The 23,237-nt window shown below is 60.1% G+C and overlaps 2 protein-coding genes across 2 annotated transcripts; one reads left to right on the top strand and one right to left on the bottom strand.

Moving 5' to 3' along the window:
• Positions 1–3,384: 3,384 nt before the first annotated feature.
• SLC35B1 (solute carrier family 35 member B1) lies at positions 3,385–9,722 on the bottom strand. The gene is made up of 9 exons (XM_068211972.1): positions 9,522–9,722; positions 8,955–9,058; positions 8,745–8,875; positions 7,283–7,313; positions 6,217–6,374; positions 5,021–5,147; positions 4,453–4,559; positions 3,977–4,130; positions 3,385–3,748 (listed from the first exon to the last, which is right to left on the bottom strand). Exons 1-9 carry the CDS (start codon positions 9,698–9,700, stop codon positions 3,696–3,698), a joined length of 1,044 nt encoding a protein of 347 aa, XP_068068073.1. The 5' UTR covers positions 9,701–9,722; the 3' UTR covers positions 3,385–3,695.
• Positions 9,723–10,645: 923 nt separating this feature from the next.
• KAT7 (lysine acetyltransferase 7) lies at positions 10,646–22,445 on the top strand. The gene is made up of 15 exons (XM_068211894.1): positions 10,646–10,899; positions 12,316–12,463; positions 14,208–14,384; positions 14,808–15,047; positions 15,509–15,591; positions 15,778–15,867; positions 16,418–16,516; positions 16,664–16,774; positions 17,683–17,874; positions 18,611–18,700; positions 19,046–19,186; positions 19,580–19,673; positions 19,802–19,948; positions 20,448–20,554; positions 21,429–22,445. The coding sequence occupies exons 1-15, from the start codon at positions 10,885–10,887 to the stop codon at positions 21,528–21,530; spliced, it is 1,836 nt and encodes a 611-aa protein (XP_068067995.1). The 5' UTR covers positions 10,646–10,884; the 3' UTR covers positions 21,531–22,445.
• The last annotated feature ends 792 nt before the right edge of the window (positions 22,446–23,237 follow it).

Here is a 23,237-nt window from a genome sequence, read left to right as displayed (position 1 = left end):
CTGAGCCCTGCAGTGCCAGCTTCCCCTTCCCCGTGAATTAACGGGGCAGGAGGGGAGGGGAAATATCCCCACCTTCAACAGCTCCTCCAGTGGAGAGAGGTCAAGCAGTTATTCTCCTGTGTAAATAAAATATCGGTGCCTCTTACAGAAATACATCAAATATTGATTCTTTTATATTCGGGTAGGAAAGAGTGGGGGAATTGGTTCCTTCCAGGTCCGAGGCAGGAATCCAGAGGGTTGCAGGATTTTCCTTCAGGTGGATTTTCCTTCCCTGGGAGGGCGGGGAGGGGCTGGGATGGAATTCCCAGAGCAGCTGTGGCTGCCCCTGGATCCCTGGGAGTGTCCCAGGCCAGGCTGGAAGTGGCTTGGAGCCACCTGGGACGGTGGGAGGTGTCCCTGGGTGGAACTGGATGAGCTTTGAGGTCCTTCCAACCCAAACCCACTCTGGAATTGTGTGATGGAGGCACGCAGATCCCAAACCATGACAGTCCAGCACAGCCCTAAATTCGCTGCAAACCCACAGGGACCAGCCCTTCCATGAGGGAATTCCTGCTGCTGTGCGGGGTCAGGCCCTTCTTAAACCATTCCCAGCTCCCTGCTCTGAACATTTCCCACCCAGGTTTCCTTCCCCGACTCCCGAACACCTCCAGAAACCTTCCCTCAGTCCCTGCTGCCATGATTAAAAGCCACTTTTGTTTGGGAGAAAACAAACACCGCTTAAAACAAACCCTGCCCTGGAGGTTTCAATCGCGGGAAATCTGCTGGGTTGCTATTTTTACCTGGATTGGAGAGACATCAAAGCCGATTTTGGAGGAGAGGAGGAACTCAGCCTTTCAATTGACAACGGCGAGCGAGCAGCTCCCCCAGCCCTGAGCGGGCTCTGCTGCTCGTTAGCAGCAGCTCCTGATGAGGCTGCTCTTGTTTTCCAGGCTGCTTTTGATCCCGCACTCATTAAAACCTCATCCTGCTGTGGAATTGTTTCCCTCTCCCCCAAACCTCGGCACCTGCGGGGTGGGGGGGGCCCAAAGCGTTGTCCCCAAAGTCCCCCAAATTCATCCCGAGCCAGCTTTTCCCCTCAAACGGGAGCTCGTCCTCGGGAAGCAAAGCCCCCTGCCCAGCTCCCTCCCAGCCCAAACCATTCCAGGATTTTGTTTTCCCAGCCACGCTCACAACAAAACAAATTAACAAACGAGGGGTTTGCTGCCTTGGAATATTCAGGGTTTGGGGTATTTGGAGCAGAGTTTTCTGCTGGCTGCTGCTCCTGCCCCAGGGCTGCCTCCAGGTCCCTCCTGGGGGCTCCAAACATGGAGTTTGTGAAGGGAAAATCCCAATATTTGATTCGATGTGGGGACAGTTAAACCAAACCTTCAGGGAAGCAAATCATCAAATCATCCTCCAGCCTGGAAACCTTTCCTTGCTGTCCCCAAAACATCCTCGAGGTATTTCAAAGGACCGCCAAGATCCCAAGGGAATAACAACAATTCCTTACCCACCTTTACTCTCCCGTGACCAGAAAATCATCATTTACACCATTATCTCCATCCCTACAAAATACCCAAAATTTCAGTCCCCTCCACCTCCCTCTCCAAACATTTGGGTTTTTGGTTTTTTTTTTGGTTTTTTTTTTTTTTTTTTTTGAGCCATCTGCTGCTGGAGCTGCAGGAGGAGCAGTGGGGATGAAAGGAGAGGGAGCGGAGCTGCCAAATTCCTGCTGCGGGTGCCGGGCTCAGCTCCTCAATCCCACCTCCCCTTCCCGGCCCGGTTCGGATCGCAGGGGGATCCTCCCCTGAGGGAGCTTCCCGGGAGAATTGCAGCGGGAACGTTCTCCCGGGAGAATTGCAGCAGGAACCTTCTCCAGGCGCGGTGCCGAGCCGGGAGGAGCAGGGCAGGATTTCAGCTCCAAGCCCGGCTCCAGGGGCTCTGCTGGTGGCCGGGAAGGATAAAACACGTAAAACACAACGAAAACGGGAGGGGGAAAAGCTGGAGAAAAGCTGGATTTGCAGCTGGGTTTGGCTCGAGCAGGGATGGCACAGGAGCCGCTTTCCGTTGGGTTTCTCCCGGTGTTGGTCGGGAATGGTTAAAGCAGAGTTCCCCCTGCCGGTAACTGAGGCCGGAGTGGGCTGAAATTGGGATCTGAAGCCAACAAAATCCGGGAGGGAGGAAAACTGGGATCGGTTCAGAGCTGCTCAGCTCGGCCCGAGACACCTGCACCCGCAAATTCCCAGCCCGGCTGTGGGGGAGCAACCCCTGGGAATTCCCTGCGGGAATGTCCTGCCCTGCCAGGCCAGCCCCAGAACATTCCAGAGCCTCACTCCTGCCCCAGAATTCCTGCTGGGAAAGAGCTCCTGATCCCAAAGCTGCACAGGCAGAGGGAGCTCCACTCCCAGAGCTGGGAAAACCCCAAAAATCTTTGATTTACCTGGATTTGCATCCCATGAGCTGGAGAAGGTCTGGTCCAAGCTGGGGCTGAGCTGGAGCCGGTGAAGCCCAGAGAGCTGGGGAGACCCTGGGCACTGGGATTTGTCCCTTGGGAATTCTGAGCTGCCTCCAGGCGCACTTACACTGGAAATCACGGAATGGCTGGGGCTGGACAGGACATTAAATCCCATCCAGTCCCACCCTGGGCTGGCTGGGGCTCCCTCGGTCACTTCCTGCCGGGAATAAACCCAACAGGCCTCGGCAGCAGGAATTAAAATCCCTTTTGCCCTTCCCTGGATGCTCTGGCAGCACTTTGTGCATCCCTGGCTCTTCCTCAGAGACAGGAGGAGTCTCCTGAGGTTTCCCCTCAATCCAAGCCCTGCCTTGGGTTGGGAAAAAAAAGGAGCAGAGCCCAAAACCCACGGAACAGAATCTTCCCTCTCCCGAAGTGCCTTGGAGAAGAAGCAGCAGCAGAGGATGGAAATTCCTCGAATCCCACCCCGTTCTTTCGGGGTTTATTCCGAGGGACAGCTGGATCCAGGCAGCAATATCCCAGAGACTCCTCAGGAGGGGTCAGGAACCCCAGAGAGCTGCTCTGGGAATTCCTGCTGGGGGATCCCAGGGGATGGGAGAGGAGCTGCCCCGGGCGTCCCAGGGGGTTCAGCCCCAGAGCTGCCCCAAATCTGGGGAATTCTCATTTCCTGGGAGCCAGGACAGGGAGCCGAGGCAGTCCAGGACTTCCCTGCTGACACATCCCAGTGGGAGAAAATCCAAGGGGCTGCTCCGACCCTCTGGAAAACCCCACGACACGAAGGGGGTGCTCTAACAAGGCTTTAATCCCGGGATCACCCCTAAGGACTGGGATCATTCCTCTCCCTCCCTGGAGAGCAGAGCTGGGTCCCCCCCAAATCAGCCAAAATCCGCCCCCCCCCCCCCCCCAAAAAAAAAAAGTCCTGGAGAAGTGGCCATTGTCTGGTTTTCTTTAATAAAGATAGGAAGGATTTGTGTTTTCCTGTTAAGGCAAGGATCTGCTGCTGCTGCTCGGCTCAGGGGGCAGCTCTGATTACACAAAAAAAAAAGCAAAATTACACCTCAAACTGAAGGATTACATTTTAGAGACCATTTAGAATTAAAAAACTGAACCAAACTCAACCCAAAAATAAACTCCACACGCTTTCCTTCTGATTCCCTGTCCTGAGTCCAGTTCCACACCAGATTCTGAGGTACAAGACAATAAATTAAAAGTTCATTCCAACTGTGGGGTCGCCCGATCGACCTCAGTGCGACGTCTTCTTCACCCCCTTCCCGAATTTGGCATCGAGCCCAAGGCCTGGCAGGAGACAAAACACGAGGCTTGTGTTCTTCAAACCAGCAGGGAGATGGGAATTTTGGGAAAAATGAGCTGAACACCCCCAAATTCACCCATGGAATGAGCTGGGGGGAAGGGACTGAATCGCTCTGCCGGTCCTGCGCTCCCTCCGGAGCATCCTCGCCCCGTTCCCACTGGTTTGAGGAGCTCCCAGGGCAGGGATCCCGTGGGTTTTTCCCCCAAACTCACCCAGGAACACCAGGACGGTGCCCACCCACTGCATGGGGCTGATGGGGTTGGCGAAGAGCACCACGGAGGCCAGGATGGTGAAGAACTTGCGGGTGGTGGTGATGATGGAGCAGGTCAGGGGCCCGAAGTACACCACGGTCATGAAGATGAAACTCTGCCCCACCAGAACAGAGCCCCTGTCACTGGCACTGCCAGGACAGGCAGCCAAGGGGGAAATCCCAGAGGATCTCCCTTCAAATCCTGGTTCTTCCTGGGTTAAAGTGGGTTTATGGCATCCTGGGATGGGCTGGAGGGGCCTTGAAGCTCACCCAGGGATGCCTTCCCCAATCCCAGGGTGCGCCAACCTGGCCTGGGACCCTGCCAGGGATGGGGCAGCCACAGATTCCCTGGGAATTCCATTCCAGCCTCTCCTAGGGAAGGAAACCCCACCCAAAATCCCGTCCCTGACCCCATGGGACCCAGCCCAGGGCACCGACCTGGCCCAGGGCGCTGGTGAGGCCGAAGAGGAGGATGTTGGAGATGATGCTGGGATAACGCTCCGTGAAACTCAGGAACTCCCAGAGCTCCCCCGTGAACAGGATCCCTGGAAAACAGCCCGGGAGGAGCAGCCTCGGTGGGGATTCCCACCCACGTGGGGACAGGCTGGGCTCAGAACCCCCAAACCAGCCAGTGAACCCCGCAAATGCCAGCAGGAAACGCCAGCAGCAGAAGCAATCGCCCTCCTGGTTAATTAGCGAAAGGAAGATCCTTAACTGGGATCAAATTCCAACAGAACACTCCCCAGCAATTAATCAGGAGTGCTAATCCTGGAATGGTTGGGCTGGAAGGGACCTTAAAGCCGCTCCAGTGCCGGGGGCAGCTCCCAGCCCTCCTGGGCTCCAGTCTGAGCTCCCAGCTGGAGCAGGAGCTGCTCTGGGAGCTCCAGGAGAGCCCGGGGAGGGGCAGGGCTGGGCCAGGAGCGAAAAACCCAAAAACGCCCAACAAAGCCAAGCCCCAGAGCAGCGCAGGCCAGGGCGGGGCCCGGCCGCAGCCCTGGCTCCTCACCTGCCCCCAGGAACAGCGTGGACCAGAGGTTGACGTTGAGCATCATGTGGTTGGAGCCCGTCTGGTAGTGAGCCCTCATGTGGTCCTGGGACACCCCCGTGAGCCCGTCCAGGGTCAGCGACAGCAGCTGGGCACGGACGGACGGACGGGGGACAGACAGACGGGGGACAGACAGACAGATGGGGGACAGATGGGGGCAGACAGACAGATGGGGCACAGATGGGGCACAGACAGACAGATGAGAACAGATGAGGACAGATAGAGCACAGACAGACAAAGGGCAGACAGACAGGGCACAGATGAGGACAGACAGACAAACAGGGCACAGACAGACAGACGGGGCACACGGTCAGGCCCCCGTTCTCCTCCCCAGGGAAAATGGCAATTCCCCCCTGTGCAGCAGGGAGCAGCAGGGGCTCTCAGTGGGGCTGAGGGGGGAGCAGAGCGCAGGAGGCTCCTCGCAGCCGCCTGGCCTGAGAGCGGCACGGCACACCGGGCAGCTCGGTGTAACCCCGGGGTAAATCCCACCGGGCAGCTCAGTGTAACCCCGGGGTAAATCCCACCCGGCAGCTCGGTGTAACCCCGGGGTAAATCCCACCCGGCAGCTCGGTGTAACCCCGGGGTAAATCCCACCCGGCAGCTCGGTGTAACCCCGGGGTAAATCCCACCGGGCAGCTCGGTGTAACCCCGGGGTAAATCCCACCCGGCAGCTCGGTGTAACCCTGGGGTAAATCCCACCTGGCAGCTCGGTGTAACCCCGGGGTAAATCCCACCCGGCAGCTCGGTGTAACCCCGGGGTAAATCCCACCCGGCAGCTCGGTGTAACCCCGGGGTAAATCCCACCCGGCAGCTCGGTGTAACCCCAGGGTAAATCCCACCTGGCAGCTCGGTGTAACCCCGGGGTAAATCCCACCCGGCAGCCCGGGGTGTATCGCAGGTGTAAATCCCACCCGAGGGTTTATCCCAGATGTAAATCCCCCCAGAAAGCCTGGAATTTATCCCAGGTGAGGGTGTAAACCCCACCTGGGAGCCCAGGGTGTATCCCAGGTATAAATCCCCCCTGAAACCCCGGAATTTATCCCGGGGCGGGGGGGATAAATCCCACCTGAGTCCCAGGATTTCTTCCAGGACTAAATCCCACCCGAGTCCCCCGGGGCTCCTCCCAGGTGTCCCCCCCGTGGGGTCCCTGCACTCACCAGGAGCAGCTCCCCGTAGCCAAAGACGTGCTCGGTGTCCCCTGTGCCTTTTTTGGGCTTGTAGAGGAACAGGGCCACCCCTGCCACGATGAGCAGCACGCACAGGTACTTGGCGGGGGGGTACCTCTTCCGCAGCAGGGTCACCCCCAGCAGCATCACTGGGGAGAGAGAGCTCAAAAACTGCCCCCAAATCCACCCACGGGAATTAAACCCCACAAATGTCACCCCCAGCAGCATCACTGGGGAGAGAGAGCTCAAAAACTGCCCCTAAATCCACCCATGGGAATTAAATCCAAAAATGTCATCCCTAGGAGCATCACTGGGGAAAGGGAGGTAAAAAACTGCCCCCAAATCCATCCATGGGAATTAAATCCAAAAATGTCATCCCCAGCAGCATCACTGGGGAAAAGGACACCAAAAACTGCCCCCAAATCCACCCACGGGAATTAAACCCCACAAATGTCACCCCCAGCAGCATCACTGGGGAAAGGGACACCAAAAACTGCTCCTAAATCCACCCATGGGAATTAAACCCCACAAATGTCACCCCCAGGAGCATCACTGGGGAAAGGGACACCAAAAACTGCCCCCAAATCCATCCATGGGAATTAAATCCAAAAATGTCATCCTTAGGAGCATCACTGGGGAAAGGGACACCAAAAACTGCCCCTAAATCCACCCATGGGAATTAAATCCAAAAATGTCATCCCTAGGAGCATCACTGGGAAAAGGGACACCAAAAACTGCCCCCAAATCCACCCACAGGAATTAAACCCCACAAATGTCACCCCCAGGAGCATCACTGGGGAAAGGGACACCAAAAACTGCCCCTAAATCCATCCATGGGAATTAAATCCAAAAATGTCATCCCTAGGAGCATCACTGGGAAAAGGGACACCAAAAACTGCCCCCAAATCCACCCACGGGAATTAAACCGCCCCAGTCATTCCCAAATCATGGCTGGGGAGACAGAACATCACACCCTGATCCCAAACCCCTCCCTGGGATGGAAGCCAGCCCTGCCCCAGAACTCCAAAAACCCCCCAAAAACGGGCAAATCTCTCACCTGGGATGGGTTTGCAGGACTTGCCCAGGACCTGGGAAGGGAAGATGGGCGTTAATGATCCACACCCCAGAGTGAGAGCCCCAAAGAGAGAGAGAGAGACCCCAAAGAGAGAGAGAGATCCCAAAGTGAGAGAGAGAGACCCCAAAGTGAGAGAGAGAGAGAGAGACCCCCAAAGAGAGAGAGAGAGAGAGAGAGAGAGAGAGACCCCAAAGAGAGAGAGACCCCCGAAGTGAGAGAGAGAGAGACCCCAAAGAGAGACCCCCGAAGTGAGAGAGAGACCCCCGAAGTGAGAGCCCAAAGAGACCTCAAAGAGAGAACCCCAAAGTAAGAGACCCCAAAGTGAGGCCCCAAAGAGAGAGACCCCAGAGTGAGAGAGCCCCAAAAGAGAGAGAGCCCCCAAAGTGAGAGAGAGAGAGACCCCCAAAGTGAGAGAGACAGAGCCCCCAAAGACCCCCGGGGCAGCTGAGTCTCCGCAGGGAGAGCTCAGCCCCGGCCTCAGAGGGAGTGACCCCAGTTCCCTGCCAGGTGACACTGCCACCATTTCTGTCCCTTCTCGGAGCCCTCCCTGCGCCCCCAGCAGGGACTGGGACACAGAAGTGACCCCAGGAAAACGGCAGGGGCGGTGCCACAGCCAGGGTCACAGCCGTGTCCCCACGTCCCCCGGGTGGGGTGGCTGCGTCCCCCCATGTCCCCGTACCCACCTGGGTGGGGTGGCTGCGTCCCCCCGTGTCCCCGTGCCCCCCTGGGTGGGGGAGCTTTGTCCCCCCGTGTCCCCATAGCTGGGTGAGATAGCTGTGTCCCCCCCGTGACCCTGTGTCCCCCCATGTCCCCGTACCCACCTGGGTGGGGTGGCTGTGTCCCCCCGTGTCCCCGTTCCTGGGTGGGGTACCCGTGTCCCCCCGTGTCCCCGTTCCTGGGTGGGGTACCCGTGTCACCCCGTGTCCCCCCGTGTCCCCGTTCCTGGGTGGGGTACCCGTGTCCCCCCGTGTCCCCGTACTTGGGTGGGGTACCCGTGTCCCCCCGTGTCCCCGTACCTGGGTGGGGTACCCGTGTCCCCGTACCTGGGTGGGGTACCCGTGTCACCCCGTGTCCCCCCGTGTTCCCGTACCTGGGTGGGGTACCCGTGTCCCCCCATGTCCCCGTACCTGGGTGGGGTACCCGTGTCCCCCCGTGTCCCCGTACCTGGGTGGGGTACCCGTGTCCCCGTACCTGGGTGGGGTACCCGTGTCCCCCCGTGTCCCCCCGTGTCCCCGTACCTGGGTGGGGTACCCGTGTCCCCCCGTGTCCCCGTTCCTGGGTGGGGTACCCGTGTCCCCCCGTGTCCCCGTACCTGGGTGGGGTACCCGTGCCCCCCCGTGTCCCCGTACCTGGGTGGGGTACCCGTGTTCCCCCCGTGTCCCCGTACCTGGGTGGGGTACCCGTGTCCCCCCGTGTCCCCCCGTGTCCCCCCGTGTCCCCGTACCTGGGTGGGGTAGCTGACGAACTGCAGGGCGGAGTTGCTGGACACCATGGCGCCCAGGTAGGACAGCGAGCAGGCCCCGTAGAGCCAGCCCCGCGTGCGGTCCGGCCGCGCCGCGTCCACCAGGCGGATCACTGCGGGGACAGCGACGGCTGAGGAGCGGCCCCGGCCCCGCCGCCACCGGCCCGGGGCTCCCGGGGCTCCCGGACTTACGGAGCTTGGCGAAGGCGGCGTTGATCACGCACTGGATGAACACGAGCGTCAGCGCGTACTTGAACTTCTCCTGCTTCGCGCCCTCCCCGTAGCGGCCCCGGGTGCTGCGGGACGGACACCGCGATACAGCGGGACACCGGGGACACCGGGGACCGAGCGCGACCGGCACCGGGGACACCGGGGACACCGGGGACCGAGCGCGACCGGCACCGGGGACACCGGGGACCGAGCGCGACCGGCACCGGGGACACCGGGGACACCGGGGACACCGGGGACACCGGGGACCGAGCGCGACCGGCACCGGGGACACCGGGGACCGAGCGCGACCGGCACCGGGGACACCGGGGAGCGAACCCAGGGGAAGGAGAGAACACGGGAAGCAGCGGCGCGCCCCGGCCCGCTCCGGCTGCCCGGGTCTGCCCCGGTCCCTCCTTCCCAGAGCCCCCAGCCCCGGGTGTCCCCGTCCCGTGTCCCGCCAGCCCCGCTACTCCCCAGCCCCAAGCTCCCGCCCCGTGTCCCCCCGTGTCCCCGGTCCCCGCTCCGCCCCGGTGTCGCGGTGTCCCTCACATGCTCTCCTGCAGGATGCCGTAGTAGAAGTAGCAGGCGAACACGCCGAGGAAGCAGACGGGCAGGCGGAGGCGCTCGGGCAGCCCCGCGGCCGCGCTCGCTCCCATGGTGGCGGCGGGGCCGCTCAGCGCGGGCGGCACCTCCAGTGCCACATCCCGCGGCGCCCCGGGCGGCCTCATCGGCCCCGCCGCGCCCGCCCCGCCCCGCGCCGCCCAACGCGCCGCCGGACCCGCCGCTAGGGGAAAGGCGGGCGAGGCGCGCTGGGGACAGCGCGGGGCCGGGCGGGGGCTGCACACCGCGATCTCCGAACCCGCCCCGGGGCTGAGCCCGCCGCGGTTCGGCCGCGGTGGGACCGGCGGTGTGCGGGGCGGTGCAGGCAGTACTGCGGGCACCCCAGCCTTAGGGGCCTTCTCGATGCACGGCGCGCGCGGGAGCGCCACCAGATGTGGAGCGCGGCGATTGGCTGGGATGAGGGGGCGGGATAGAGGGCCGGGTTCTGATTGGTGGTCCCGGCGGAGAGGCTCCGCCCACCCTGTGCGACGCCGAGCGGGACCTTCCAGGGTCCTTCCGCCGGCCTGGGCCCGGCTCGAACGCGGCGGGGCGGAGGTGCCGGGTCCCGGCCGGGTTCGGTTCCGCCCTTCCCAAGGCCCCGTTCAGTCGCTCCCGCTGCTCCAAGCCGCGCCTCTGGGAGGTTCCCGGGCTCGGCGGGGCCGGGGAGCAGCGAGTCAGGAGAGTACTTTGGCCGGGGAGGGACGAACCCCCGCCATGGCACTTTGTCCTTCACAGTTCCTCTCATCCTTCCGGGAATTCCAACACGATTCACAATCCCCGGGCCGCACATCCCACCTCCAGGGCACTGCTTCCCGCAGGCTCCGCGGAGGAGCTGCCGGTGCTGCAGTTCCCGAGGCTTCTTCACACCACGAGGGAGCTCTGGAAGCTCCTCCGCCTGCAGCTGGGCGCTGCCCGCACTCAACACGGCGGCCTCGGTAACGGGCGCGCAGCGCCCCGCCGGTCCCGTGCCCGTATCAAACATGGCGGCCGCCACTGCCGCCCCCGCCCGGCGCCCCAATCAAAGATGGCGGCGCGCGGCTTCACTGTCGGCGGCGCCTGCCCGGCTCCAAGATGGCGCGCGGTCACGTGACGGGGGGTGTGGGCCGCGTCCCGGCGGAAGCGTGAGGGACCGAGCAGGGAACAGCGGCTGGCGGCGGCAGGAGCGGGGCTGGCGCCGCAGGAGCAGACGTGCCGCAGGGCGGGGGACACGGCTGTCACCACGGAGTCCGCCAGCAGCAACACCGCGGCGGCCACCGCCGCTTCGCGGGCCGCGGGCGCCGGGGACCAGGCAACCTCGCTGCCCCCGCCCAGGATGCAGCGCAGGAAGGTGAGCACGGCCGGGAAACGGGGGAGGCGCCCGGCGGGGAGACCGGCGAGCTCGGGCCGCTGCTTTCTACCCTTCCCCAGCGCCTCCGCTCCCTCTCCCGGCTCCAAAACCGGGGGAAAAATAGCGGCCTTGAGCCCCCAGCGCCCGCCTCCCGCGCTCGCTGATTGGCTGGAGCACTAGCAGGCCGCGCGCTGATTGGCCGCGCTGCCTGTCACTCATCACCCCCAACGGCTACCGTTCCCCCTCCCCCGCGCCGCCAGCGGGGCCCGCCCCTTGCCGTTTCCGATTGGACACGCGCTCGGAGAACTGGCCGTCTATTGGACGGGTCTCCGTGCCGGGCTGGCCGCTGATTGGCTCTTGCTGCTGTCCATCCCCGCCCCCAACGGTCACCTCCCCGCGCGAGCCTCGTTTCTCCCTTCCCCCATCGCGCCGCGGCCCGCCCCCCCCCCCCACGGCTGGCGTTGCCGTGGGAGCAAGCCTCGCGCTGATTGGCCGCCGTCCGCTGTCAGTCACGCGCGGTGGCGGCCCGCCTTTTTGCTCCCAGAGCTGCCATTGGTAGGCCTCCCTCTCGGCCCCGCCCACGCGCGCTGTGATTGGCTGGGGCCGGCGCGGCTCCGCTGGGGGCAAAACAAAGCGGCGCGGGGGCCGCGCTCCCGCCACCGGCGCGAGGCGCCCCCCGCTCCCCTCACGGCGGCCACGCCCTCCCCGCTCCCCTCACGGCGGCCACGCCCTCCCCGCTCCCCTCACGGCGGCCACGCCCTCCCCGCTCCCCTCACGGCCGCCGCCATCGCCGCCCCCTCACGGCCCTGCCCGCGCCCGGCACCCGTAGCCGCCCCCCAGCCCCGACCGGCACCTGCCGAGACCCCCGGCCTCCCCTCACCGTGTTGCCGTTCATCCGCCCCTGGGAATCAGGCACAAGCCTGGAATGGGGGGGGTGTGGGGGGGAAGCAAAATTAAAGCTTTTAGGTTGGAGTGTGAGCGGTTTAATAATGAGAAATGAAGTGGAATACTGTGGTGGTGTTAAATAAGCGTGATAACAGAAAGGGAAACGGGGAAAAATCGCAATTGCTGAGCGGTGCCGGGCACCCTTCCGACATCCAGAGTGCTCCCCCCGCTTTGGGATAATTCTGATGGTTCCTGCAGTTTATTTCCTGGGAATGGCACCCTGTGGTGGGAATACCCCTTCGGCCCTGAGGGATCACCTGTCCCGGTTTGTTTTTGGAAACTCCTCGCTGCCAGAGCAGCAGACACAAAAAGAAGGAGAAAAGAAGAATCCCTGACTTGGCATAAACCTCATCGGTCACCCCTGCAGCTGAAGCGGCTGGGAGGACGTGGGGAATACGAAATACTCGCTGAGTGTTTTGTGGTTTTTCGCAGTAGCCGTACAGCGTTTCAGTGCAATGTGTGCCGTTGCAGAGGAACGCGGGCAGCAGCTCGGATGGAACGGAGGACTCGGATTTCTCCACGGACCCCGAGCACACGGACAGCTCCGAGAGCGACGGCACCTCCCGCAGATCCGCCCGCGTCACCCGCTCCTCGGCCCGGCTCAGCCAGAGCTCCCAGGGTGAGGGAAGGGCTCTCCTCGAACCGGGAAGGGCTCTTCCTCAAACTGGGGAAAGCTTTTCCTTAAACTGGGGAAAGCCTTTCCTCAAACTGGGGCAAGGCTCCTCCTCAAACCGGGGAAAGGCTCGTCCTGAAACTGGGGAAAGCTTTTCCTTAAACTGGGGAAAGGCTCTTCCTCAAATTGGGGAAAGCCTTTCCTCAAACCAGGGCAAGGGTCCTTAAACTGGGGAAAGGCTCCTCTTTAAACTGGGGAAAGGCTCTTCCTTAAACCAGGGCTAAGCTCCTCCTCAAGCCTGGGAAAGGTTCCTCCTCAAACCAGGGAAAAGCCTTTCCTTAAACCGGGGCTAAGCTCCTCCTAAAATCGGGGAAAAGCTCCTCCAGCCAGGAAAAGGCTCCTCCTTAAACTAGGGAAAAGCCTTTCCTTAAACCAGGGCAAGGCTCCTCCTTAAACCGGGGAAAGGCTTCTCTTCAAACTGGAGAGAAGCTCCTTAAACTGGGGAAAAACTCCCCTTAAACTGGGACAAGGCTCTTCCAGCCCCACACACAAATCCCAGCTGAACCACAGGCAATCCTGCTGTTCCCGAGGGTTATGGCTTCTTATCTAAACTAAGGGATCTTTGCTTCTCCGAATGGGAGCTGGGTGCTAATTACGGCTCAATTAAGTTGTTAAACCCGGAGAAAGCTGCTGTCACTCCAGACTGCTCCAAGTGTCCTGAGATTTTATCAGGCAAAGCCAGAGCATGGTGACATGGGTAGGACAGAGTCACGGGGTGTCGGTCAGCGAGGGACAGGGGGGCCCCGTGGGCGCTGTGGTGTCCCCGTGGGTGCTGTGGTGTGACTGTGGTGTCCCTGTGGGTGCTGTGGTGTGGCTGTGGTGTCCCTGTGGGCGCTGTGGTGTGACTGTGGTGTCCCTGTGGGCGCTGTGGTGTGACTGTGGTGTCCCTGTGGGTGCTGTGGTGTGACTGTGGTGTCCCCGTGGGCGCTGTGGTGTGACTGTGATGTCCCTGTGGGTGCTGTGGTGTGACTGTGGTGTCGCTGTGGGTGCTGTGATGTCCCTGTGGGTGCTGTGGTGTGCCTGCGGTGTCCCTGTGGGTGCTGTGGTGTCCCCGTGGGTGCTGTGGTGTGACTGTGGTGTCCCCATGGTGTGATTGTGGTGTGACTGTGGTGTCCCCGTGGGTGCTGTGGTGTGACTGTGGTGTCCCCGTGGGTGCTGTGGTGTGACTGTGGTGTCCCCGTGGGTGCTGTGGTGTGACTGTGGTGTCCCTGTGGGCGCTGTGGTGTGACTGTGGTGTCCCTGTGGGCGCTGTGGTGTGACTGTGGTGTCCCCATGGTGTGATTGTGGTGTGACTGTGGTGTCCCTGTGGGCGCTGTGGTGTGACTGTGGTGTCCCCGTGGGCGCTGTGGTGTGACTGTGGTGTCCCCGTGGGTGCTGTGGTGTGACTGTGGTGTCCCTGTGGGCGCTGTGGTGTGACTGTGGTGTCCCTGTGGGCGCTGTGGTGTGACTGTGGTGTCCCTGTGGGCGCTGTGGTGTGACTGTGGTGTCCCTGTGGGTGCTGTCGTGTCCCCATGGTGTGACTGTGGTGTCCCCGTGGGCGCTGTGGTGTGACTGTGGTGTCCCTGTGGGCGCTGTGGTGTCCCCATGGTGTGACTGTGGTGTCCCTGTGGGTGCTGTGGTGTCCCCGTGGTGTGACTGTGGTGTCCCCACGGTGTCCCCCGGTGTAAGTGTCCCGTTTCCCCGGGAGCAGACTCCAGCCCGGTGCGGAACCCGCCGGCGTTCGGGCCGGACGAGCCGGTGTACTCCACGCGGAGGGTGACCCGCAGCCAGCAGCAGCCAGCTCCTGTCACCCCCAAGAAGTACCCGCTGCGACAGACCCGCTCCTCCGGCTCCGAGACTGAGCAGGCCGTGGACTTCTCGGACAGAGGTACCCAGAGGGGCAGGGAACGCTGCACGGGTACCCAGAGGGGCAGGAAGTGCTGCCTTGGTACCCACAGGGGCAGGGAATGCTGCATGGGTACCCAGAGGGGCAGGGAATGCTGCACGGGTACCCAGAGGGGCAGGGAGTGCTGCATGGGTACCCAGAGGGGCAGGGAACGCTGCATGGGTACCCAGAGGGGCAGGGAACGCTGCACGGGTGCCCAGAGGGGCAGGGAATGCTGCATGGGTACCCAGAGGGGCAGGGAGTTCTGCCTTGGTACCCACAGGGGCAGGGAGTGCTGCATGGGTACCCAGAGGGACAGGGAGTGCTGCTCCCGGGGTGGGAGAGGCTCTGTGCAGCCCCTGAGGCATTTTCGGGAGCGTTTTTGGGAGCTCTCCCCTCAGCTCCATCCCCTCTGCTCCTCCCCAGACACCAAAAACGCGGCGGATCACGACGAGTCGCCGCCCCGCACGCCCACGGGGAACGCGCCGTCCTCGGAGTCCGACATCGACATCTCCAGCCCCAACGTGTCCCACGACGAGAGCCTGGCCAAGGACATGTCCATGAAGGACTCGGGCAGTGACCTCTCGCACCGGCCCAAGCGCCGCCGCTTCCACGAGAGCTACAACTTCAACATGAAGTGTCCCACTCCTGGCTGCAACTCCCTGGGTAATCCCCACGGCCTTGGCTGTCCTGCTCCGGGATTCCTGCTGGGCTGGCTGTAAATCCTAAAAGTAGGCAGGGAATCGGGGTCGGGAACGTCAAGGAGCAGGTCTGGAGAAGGGATGTGAAGCGTAAATAGGGGGATGTTATTCCTGGAGGTGTTTTATGTTTTGGGGGGTGACAGGGTGAGGAAGCAGACAGGAGAGTGAGCACAGGTGTGGGAGGAAATGTCCCAGATTTGTGGGACTGGTTTTTGCCAGAAACAGGATTTCAGTGCCAAACTATTGCAGATCCCTGTCTGCTTTGTCTTAGTGTGAGAAAGATTTTCCTTCCCTTTAAAACCAGGGAGTTTCCTCCTCCTATCTCCCTGTCGGTGATCCTGTGAGGGATCTGCCCATCTGGGAGACTTCCTCCACCTCTTTGGGGCCATTTGTCACAAGTTTTGTGGTTTTTCTGGCCCCTTGCAGGACACCTGACCGGGAAGCACGAGCGCCACTTCTCCATCTCGGGGTGCCCTCTCTACCACAACCTCTCAGCAGATGAGTGCAAGGTAAACGTGAATGGTTTTGCCTTCTGATTTCTCCTCCTTTGGAGTTTTTAGGGTAAAATGCTGAGCCTTGTGATCTGTGAGCAGCAAACTTGGCTGTGAGGCAGCAGCATTTGTGTGTCTCACCTGGAAGGGCAGGGGGGTGACAGGAGGTGGCTGCAGCCCTGACAGGTGAATTTTGGCCTCCAGGTGCGAGCGCAGAGCCGGGACAAGCAGATTGAGGAGCGGATGTTGGCCCACAGGCAGGATGACAACAACAGGCACGCCACCAGGCACCAGGTAAGGGGCACAGCCTCAGCTCCCAGCTCCCAGCACAGGCCCTGGGGCCTGGGCTCCCTTGTCCACATCCTGAGGAGCTGCTGGGGCAGTCCTGACCCTGCCCAGCTGCCATTCCGGAGGGGGAATTCCCTGGATCCCCTCAGTGAGGTTGGAGCAGGCAGCGAGAGCAGAGCTGTGTTCTTGGGATGATCCTTCCCCTGTGTCTGGATGTGCAGGACCAGAATTCCTGCAGAGCTGTAAACTGCAATTTCCCTCTGAGTAACCAGCAGAGAGCCAAACCAGGGGAATGACATTTCCCAGTCCCTGAGTCAGCTGGGAGCTCTTCCCCAGCACGGAGCATTCCGTGGGGAGCTCACCCTGTCCCGTGGTGGGAAGGAAAATTTCCTGCTTTGCATTCCTGTGCTGCAGCTGCAGTGCCCTGTGATTAGCAGAGGATCTGGCTCAGACCTCGTGGAATGGCAGCCAGGATGGAATTCTTTGGGGTGGGCAGGGAACGGGGAGGTTTGGAGGGGCTGCAGCCTCTCAAGGTCCCACCTGGGCTTTCTTTCAGGCCCCCACAGAGAGGCAGCTGCGGTACAAAGAGAAGGTGGCTGAGCTCAGGAAGAAGAGGAACTCGGGGCTCAGCAAGGAGCAGAAGGAGAAATACATGGTAAAAGCAGGAATTCTATCCTTTCATTCTCCCCTCCCCGCCCCGGGATGGAGTTTGGCTCTCCCCGTCATCCTGCAGCACTCCCAGCTAGAAAAGCTACAGGATCCAACAGCTCAGCAGCCAAAGTGCTGTCCTTTGGTTTTCCAGGAGCACAGGCAAACCTATGGCAACACCAGGGAGCCTCTCCTGGAGAACCTGACCAGCGAGTACGACCTGGAGCTGTTCCGCCGGGCTCAGGCCCGCGCCTCCGAGGACCTGGTGAGATCCCTGCCCCAGGCACCCCCGGCACAGCCCCGGGGGCTCTGTGGGACCCGGGAGGCAGCACGGGGAGCTGGGCAGCAGCTCCAGGCCAGCACAGTCAGCCGGGGCTGGGGGTGAGTGCCAGCCGTCCCCAGGGAGTGCTGGAGCTGAGCTCTGCGCTCAGGAATGTGTGGTGGCATTCCAGGGGTGCTCCCAGGGGACAGTGACAGCTTCAGCGTCCCTGCTGAGGCCTGGTGACAACAAAAGCCACCTCGGCCTTAGCCCGTGACTGAGTTCACAGGCTGGTGTCGCTGAAGCTCCTGGGGAGCTTCCCAAAGCCACATCCCATTCCAGAGAGGGATCAAACGATCCTTTGATGCTTTCCTGGGACACTTGGGGTACCTGGGGCAGCGCCTTGGGCTGTGTCACGGAGCCACAGGATGGACTGGGCTGGAAAAGCCCTCTGAGGTCATCGAGTGCCACCCGTGACCTGACACCACCTTGTCACCAAGTGCCACCTCCAGGGATGGCGGCACTTCCCTGGGCAGCCCCTTCCAATTCCCAATTCCTCTTTCTGGGAAGAAATTCCTTCTCATGTGCAGCCTAACCTGGCCTGGCACAGCTTGGGGCCGTGCCCTCATGTCCTGTGGTTCCCTGGGAGCAGAGCCTGGCCCCACCCTGGCTGCACCCTGAAGAGCCAGGAGATGTCCCCTGATCCTTTCCTCCAGGATAAACACCCCCAGCTCCCTCAGCTGCTCCTCACAGCACTTGTGCCCTGTCCCTGTGGCTCAGGAAAGGAGCAGGGAGTGGCGAGGAGCTGTAGGAATTCAATGAAAAATGAACCCAGAAAAGGAAAAGAAACCCCAGTTCCCCTCCTGCCACTTGGAATTAACTTTTTGGCTAACCCTGCTTTTCCCCCGGGGCAGGAGAAGCTGAGGCTGCAGGGGCAGATCACCGAGGGCAGCAACATGATCAAGACCATCGCGTTCGGGCGCTACGAGCTGGACACGTGGTACCACTCGCCCTACCCCGAGGAGTACGCGCGCCTCGGGCGCCTCTACATGTGCGAGTTCTGCCTCAAGTACATGAAGAGCCAGACCATCCTGCGCAGGCACATGGTGAGGGCTGGGGGTTGGGGTCTGCTGGGAATGCTGCTGTGGGGTCAGGGAATAGCTCAGTCCTGCTGGGAATGCTGCTGTGGGGTCAGGGAATGGCTCATTCCCACTGGGAATGCTGCTGTGGGGTCAGGGAAGGGCTCAGTCCTGCTGGGAATGCTGCTGTGGGGTCAGGGAAGGGCTCAGTCCTGCTGGGAATGCTGCTGTGGGGTCAGGGAATGGCTCAGTCCTGCTGGGAATGCTGCTGTGGGGTCAGGGAATGGCTCAGTCCTGCTGGGAATGCTGCTGTGGGGTCAGGGAGAGCTCAGTCCTGCTGGGAATGCTGCTGTGGGGTCAGGGAAGGGCTCAGTCCTGCTGGGAATGCTGCTGTGGGGTCAGGGAATGGCTCAGTCCTGCTGGGAATGCTGCTGTGGGGTCAGGGAAGGGCTCATTTCCACTGGTAATGCTGCTGTGGGGTCAGGGAATGGCTCAGTCCTGCTGGGAATGCTGCTGTGGGGTCAGGGAAGGGCTCATTTCCACTGGGAATGCTGCTGTGGGGTCAGGGAAGGGCTCATTTCCACTGGGAATGCTGCTGTGGCACCGATGCCCAGCCAGGCTCAGCCCGTGCGCGCGGCAGTGCCTGGCGCCAGGCTGGCGTGGCCGGGTTGCAGCGGCAGGCCAGGCTGCAGCTCCCTGTCCCCCTGCAGCAGCTGCTGTCCCCAGGCCAGCGGTGACAGCCCCGATTTTGTCCCTGTGCCAGGCCAAGTGTGTCTGGAAGCACCCCCCGGGGGACGAGATCTACCGCAAGGGCTCCATCTCCGTGTTCGAGGTGGACGGCAAGAAGAACAAGGTGAGCGGGACCGGGCTGGGCCCTGCTGGCCCTGCAGGCAGCCAGGGTGGCCCTGCTGGCCCTGCTCACGGAGGGGCTGCTGCAGTTTGGCCGTTCCTGCAGGAATGCTGCTGCTGCTCCTGTGGTGCTCCAGCAGCTCCCTCTGCGTCTCACCCAGCAGAGGTGAGGGGCGGGATCCAGGCTCATCCATTTCCATCACCAATGGAATTGTTTCCTGGCACAGCTGCTCTGTCTCCCCATCATTTCTCAGATGATTCTGACTCTTTTTGTCCTTTCCCAGGTGGTTTTTCCCACATTTGGGGTATCCCACTGGAGTAAACACGTACATCTCTTTTTTGTGCCCAGATCTACTGTCAGAACCTGTGTCTGCTGGCAAAGCTTTTCCTGGACCACAAAACCCTTTATTATGATGTGGAACCCTTCCTCTTCTACGTCATGACGGAGGCTGACAACACTGGCTGCCACCTGATCGGGTATTTCTCCAAGGTCAGTGGAAAACATTCATCCCCCACCTCACTAAAATGGGATTTAGGGCCCTCCTTATCAGCACTGAATCCCTTTTGCAGTCTCAGGATTTGCTGCTTTTGGGAGCAGATAAAAGTCCAAGGCTGAGCTGCAGGGGTTGTTCTGTTTGCTCAGGGACTGCAGGTGTTGTGCTGCTCCATCTTTTCTCATTCCCAGCAAAAACCAAACCAGCTCCAAGGAACTGTTGTTGCCAGGAAGCAGAGTGGTGTCTTCATTAGGGAGAAAGAAACTGGGAAGGAATGTGGAGGAAAATACATTAAAATAAATATTAATCACCATGATTAAAAAAAACCACCAAAACAGCTAAAGGAATAAAAATTCTGAGTTCTGCCCCTCCTCTCTGCTCGTTTCCAGGAGAAGAATTCCTTCCTCAACTACAACGTGTCCTGCATCCTGACCATGCCCCAGTACATGAGACAAGGCTATGGCAAAATGCTCATTGACTTCAGTGAGTGTTGGGGGGGAAATTCCAGGGACAAATCCCTCCAGCTCCACCAGGAAATCTCACCTGGCTGCTGCTGCTGCTGGAGCAGCTTCCACCCTGGCTCGTTTCATAGTTATTTTGACATTTTTTAGGCTATTTGCTGTCTAAAGTAGAAGAAAAAGTTGGCTCCCCAGAGCGTCCCCTGTCTGACCTGGGCCTGATCAGCTACAGGAGCTACTGGAAGGAAGTTCTGCTGCGGTACCTGCACAACTTCCAGGGCAAGGAGATCTCCATCAAAGGTCAGGGGGGTTTTTGGGAGCACCCCCGTGCCTCTCAGGCCTGCCTCACCCACCCAGGTGTTTGTGCAGCACTGAATTTCATGGGATGTTCCCATGGTTGGGAATGGGCCATTTGCAGCATTTTGAAAGGATGAATTGGCTGCCTGATGAAAAAATGGCAATTTTAAAAAGATTCAACAAAAACTTAATCCAGCTGTGTATTAGAATCTTTATTAAAAAAAAAAAATGGACCCAGCAGCCAATATTGAGAATATTTGGCCTTTTATAATGGCATTTCTCTGTTGGTGGCACCTGGGAGGATGTGGAATTTCCTGGGGAAAGCAGGATTGCATCTCCTCTCAGGAGATTTCTTACAGATCCCAAACCCAGCACCCCCAGACCCCTGCAATCCTGGCTGTGCCTGCTCAGTCCCGCATTCCCGAGGGGATTGCACCGAGCTGCTGCTGGAGCCCGGGGCTTTGGGGCTGTTTCAGAGGCTCTGGGTGGGCTCTGATTGCAGAGATCAGCCAGGAGACCGCCGTGAACCCCGTGGACATCGTCAGCACCCTGCAGGCCCTGCAGATGCTCAAGTACTGGAAGGGCAAACACCTGGTCCTCAAGAGACAGGTGAGCCTGGGCCTTCCTGGGGGGATCTCCCTTTACCCCCTCCTTTTTCTTGCTGGAATCAGAGGTTCCATGGGTTCTCCTCCTTTTCCTTGCTGGAATCAGAGGTTCCCTGGGTTCTCCTCCTTTTCCTTGCTGGAATCAGAGGTTCCCTGGGTTCTCCTCCTTTTCCTTGCTGGAATCAGGGCCTCCATGGGTTCTCCAGCCTGCTCATTCTCATCTCCAAGTAAAACAGGAGGTGGGAATCTGACCTCATTCTTCAGCAGGGCAGGAATGAGCCCTGCAGGACAGCCCAAAATCCCACCCTGAGCATCCCTGGGAGGGTTATCCAAACACCCCTGGAGCTCTGGCAGCCTCAGGGCCGTGCCCATTCCCTGTTCCAGTGCCCACCACCCTCTGGAGGAAGAACTTTTCCCTAAAATCCAACCCAAACCTCCCTGACCTGCTGTGAATGGGACTGGTGGAACCCTGCATGGCTCCTGCTTGTTCCCTCCCTGATCAATCCCTGGGTGGTGGGGTTTGAACCCCAAACCTTTTCCCTTCCCTGGGACCCCTTTGGAGCTCATTTGAAGGGCTTCTACCAAACTCCATGGGGGAGAAGTTGTTCTTTTGGGGTAACTTTGGGGTAGCTTTGGTGTTGTTTTGGTGTTACTTTGCTGTTATTTTGGTGTTGTTTTGGTGTAACTCTGCTGTTGTTTTGGTGTTGTTTTGGTGTTACTTTGCTGTTTTTTTGGTGGTTTTTTGGTGTTACTTTGCTGTTATTTTGCTGTTCCTTTGAGGCATTAACGGCTGAGCCCCCCTCCCCTTTGTGCTGCTGTCCCAGGGGTGATTCCCCACCAGGATCAGCCCTAACCTGCCCCTCCCCTGCTCTCCCCAGGACCTGATTGATGAGTGGATCGCCAAGGAGGCCAAGAGGTCCAACAGCAACAAGACCATGGATCCCAGCTGCCTGAAGTGGACCCCTCCCAAGGGCACCTAAGTGTCCCCGCCAGCGTCCCCAGCAGAGAAGCGCCGTAGGGATCCGTGTGGTGCCGTGGTGGTTGGCTGCTGCAGTGTCCCCAGGGCGGGTCACCCCCGGGCTGGCCTGGCCTGGCCCTGTGTCCCCACAGTTCTGAGGAACTCGGATGTTTCGGCCTCAGTGAGGCCGCGAGGACTGGAAGTGTCTGGGAGCCCCAGGAGGCTGAGGAGCTCTGACTGCTGGGCTTGTCCCTGTCCCTGCTGTCCTGCTCTGTCCCCCTGTCCCTCCTGCAGCTTCCCTGGCTGCTGGGGTCACCCCTGGCTCTTGGACAATGCTGGAAATGCTTCTCTGGGGCAGCGCCGCGGTGGCAGCGACGTCGGCTCCTGTCCCGTTCCGTGTCTGAAATAGCTTTAGTGGGATCATTCCCCCTGTCCCAGCAGTTTTCCCTAGGATCCAGCAGATCTTCACTTAGTTCCTGTTGTACAGCCAGAATTGCACCTCCTGCACCTGAGGGAGCCACTGGGTGTTCCTGTCACCCCCTCCTGGAGCCACCACAGCCCTGCTGGAAGCACCTCTGGATTAGAATTCCCATTTTTTCCTGGTGTGTATCTCGTGGAATTGCTGAGTTCCTGTACATAAACAGCCTGCTGAGTGTATTCCCCTGGAGATGTTTTTCCCAGAGCAGCCTTCCTGGAATTGCAGGTCCCTTTTTATTGGAGTTTTTTTTCCCCTCCAGGCGGAAGGAATCCAAACTTTGGCCTTTTCCAAAGAGCCACAGGAACTCCCAGCACCAATTCCAGGAGCTGTTGGGCTGCTGTGCTCCAGGGAGGGATGGATTCCCTGGCAAGGCAAAAAAACCCCTTTGATTCCTCCCTCCCATCAGCAGAAATATCCCGGAATGGCCTCCCAGTAAAACCACTGTCCTTGTGCCACCCATCCCTGTGTGGCTCCAGTGTCACTGGCAGAGGGGACAGCCTTGGGAAGGGGCTGAATTCCCTGGTCCCAGTGCTGATTTCAGTGATCCCAGTGCTGGATTCCCTGCTCCCAGTGCTGATTTCAGTGATCCCAGTGCTGGATTCCCTGGTCCCAGTGCTGATTTCAGTGATCCCAGTGCTGGATTCCCTGCTCCCAGTGCTGATTTCAGTGATCCCAATGCTGAATTCCCTGGTCCCAGTGCTGATTTCAGTGATCCCAGTGCTGGATTCCCTGGTCCCAGTGCTGATTTCAGTGATCCCAGTGCTGGATTCCCTGGTCCCAGTGCTGATTTCAGTGATCCCAGTGCTGGATTCCCTGATCCCAGTGCTGATTTCGGTGATCCCAGTGCTGGATTCCCTGATCCCAGTGCCGATTTCAGTGATCCCAGTGCTGATTTCAGTGATTCCAGTGCTGGATTCCCTGGTCCCAGTGCTGATTTCCTCCATCCCGGTGCTGATTTCAGTGATCCCAGTGCTGGATTCCCTGGTCCCAGTGCTGATTTCAGTGATCCCAGTGCTGGATTCCCTGGTCCCAGTGCTGATTTCCTCCATCCTAGTGATCCCTCACAGAACAGGGTGTGAAATGAAGCACTCCTGGGAAGGTGGGAGCCATCCCCATTAACCACTGCCCCATCCTGACTGGAAAAGTTCCTGCAGCTCCTCTCGTTCCCTGCCTTTCTCCTGGAGCCCCAAAGCAGCCCCAGCCCCTCGCTGCTCGTGGGCATTACTGACTCCTGCTGTCCCTGCTCCCGCC

Source organism: Anomalospiza imberbis, chromosome 22 (assembly GCF_031753505.1).
Source record: "Anomalospiza imberbis isolate Cuckoo-Finch-1a 21T00152 chromosome 22, ASM3175350v1, whole genome shotgun sequence".
In the NCBI taxonomy this organism is placed as follows: domain Eukaryota; kingdom Metazoa; phylum Chordata; class Aves; order Passeriformes; family Viduidae; genus Anomalospiza; species Anomalospiza imberbis.
The sequence above is the reverse complement of the archived record's forward strand: the minus strand, read 5'-3'. Positions and strand labels throughout refer to the sequence as shown.

Coding starts and splice junctions, on each gene's coding strand:
- KAT7 (XM_068211894.1), top strand. Junction 15,868..16,417: donor GGCACGCCACCAGGCACCAG/GTAAGGGGCACA, acceptor GCTTTCTTTCAG/GCCCCCACAGAGAGGCAGCT. Junction 16,775..17,682: donor CCCGCGCCTCCGAGGACCTG/GTGAGATCCCTG, acceptor CCCCCGGGGCAG/GAGAAGCTGAGGCTGCAGGG.
- SLC35B1 (XM_068211972.1), bottom strand. CDS start 9,700: ATGAGGCCGCCCGGGGCGCCGCGGGATGTGGCACTGGAGGTGCCGCCC. Junction 6,375..7,282: donor GTCCTGCAAACCCATCCCAG/GTGAGAGATTTG, acceptor CTCTCTCCCCAG/TGATGCTGCTGGGGGTGACC. Junction 3,749..3,976: donor CACCGTCCTGGTGTTCCTGG/GTGAGTTTGGGG, acceptor GTCTCCTGCCAG/GCCTTGGGCTCGATGCCAAA.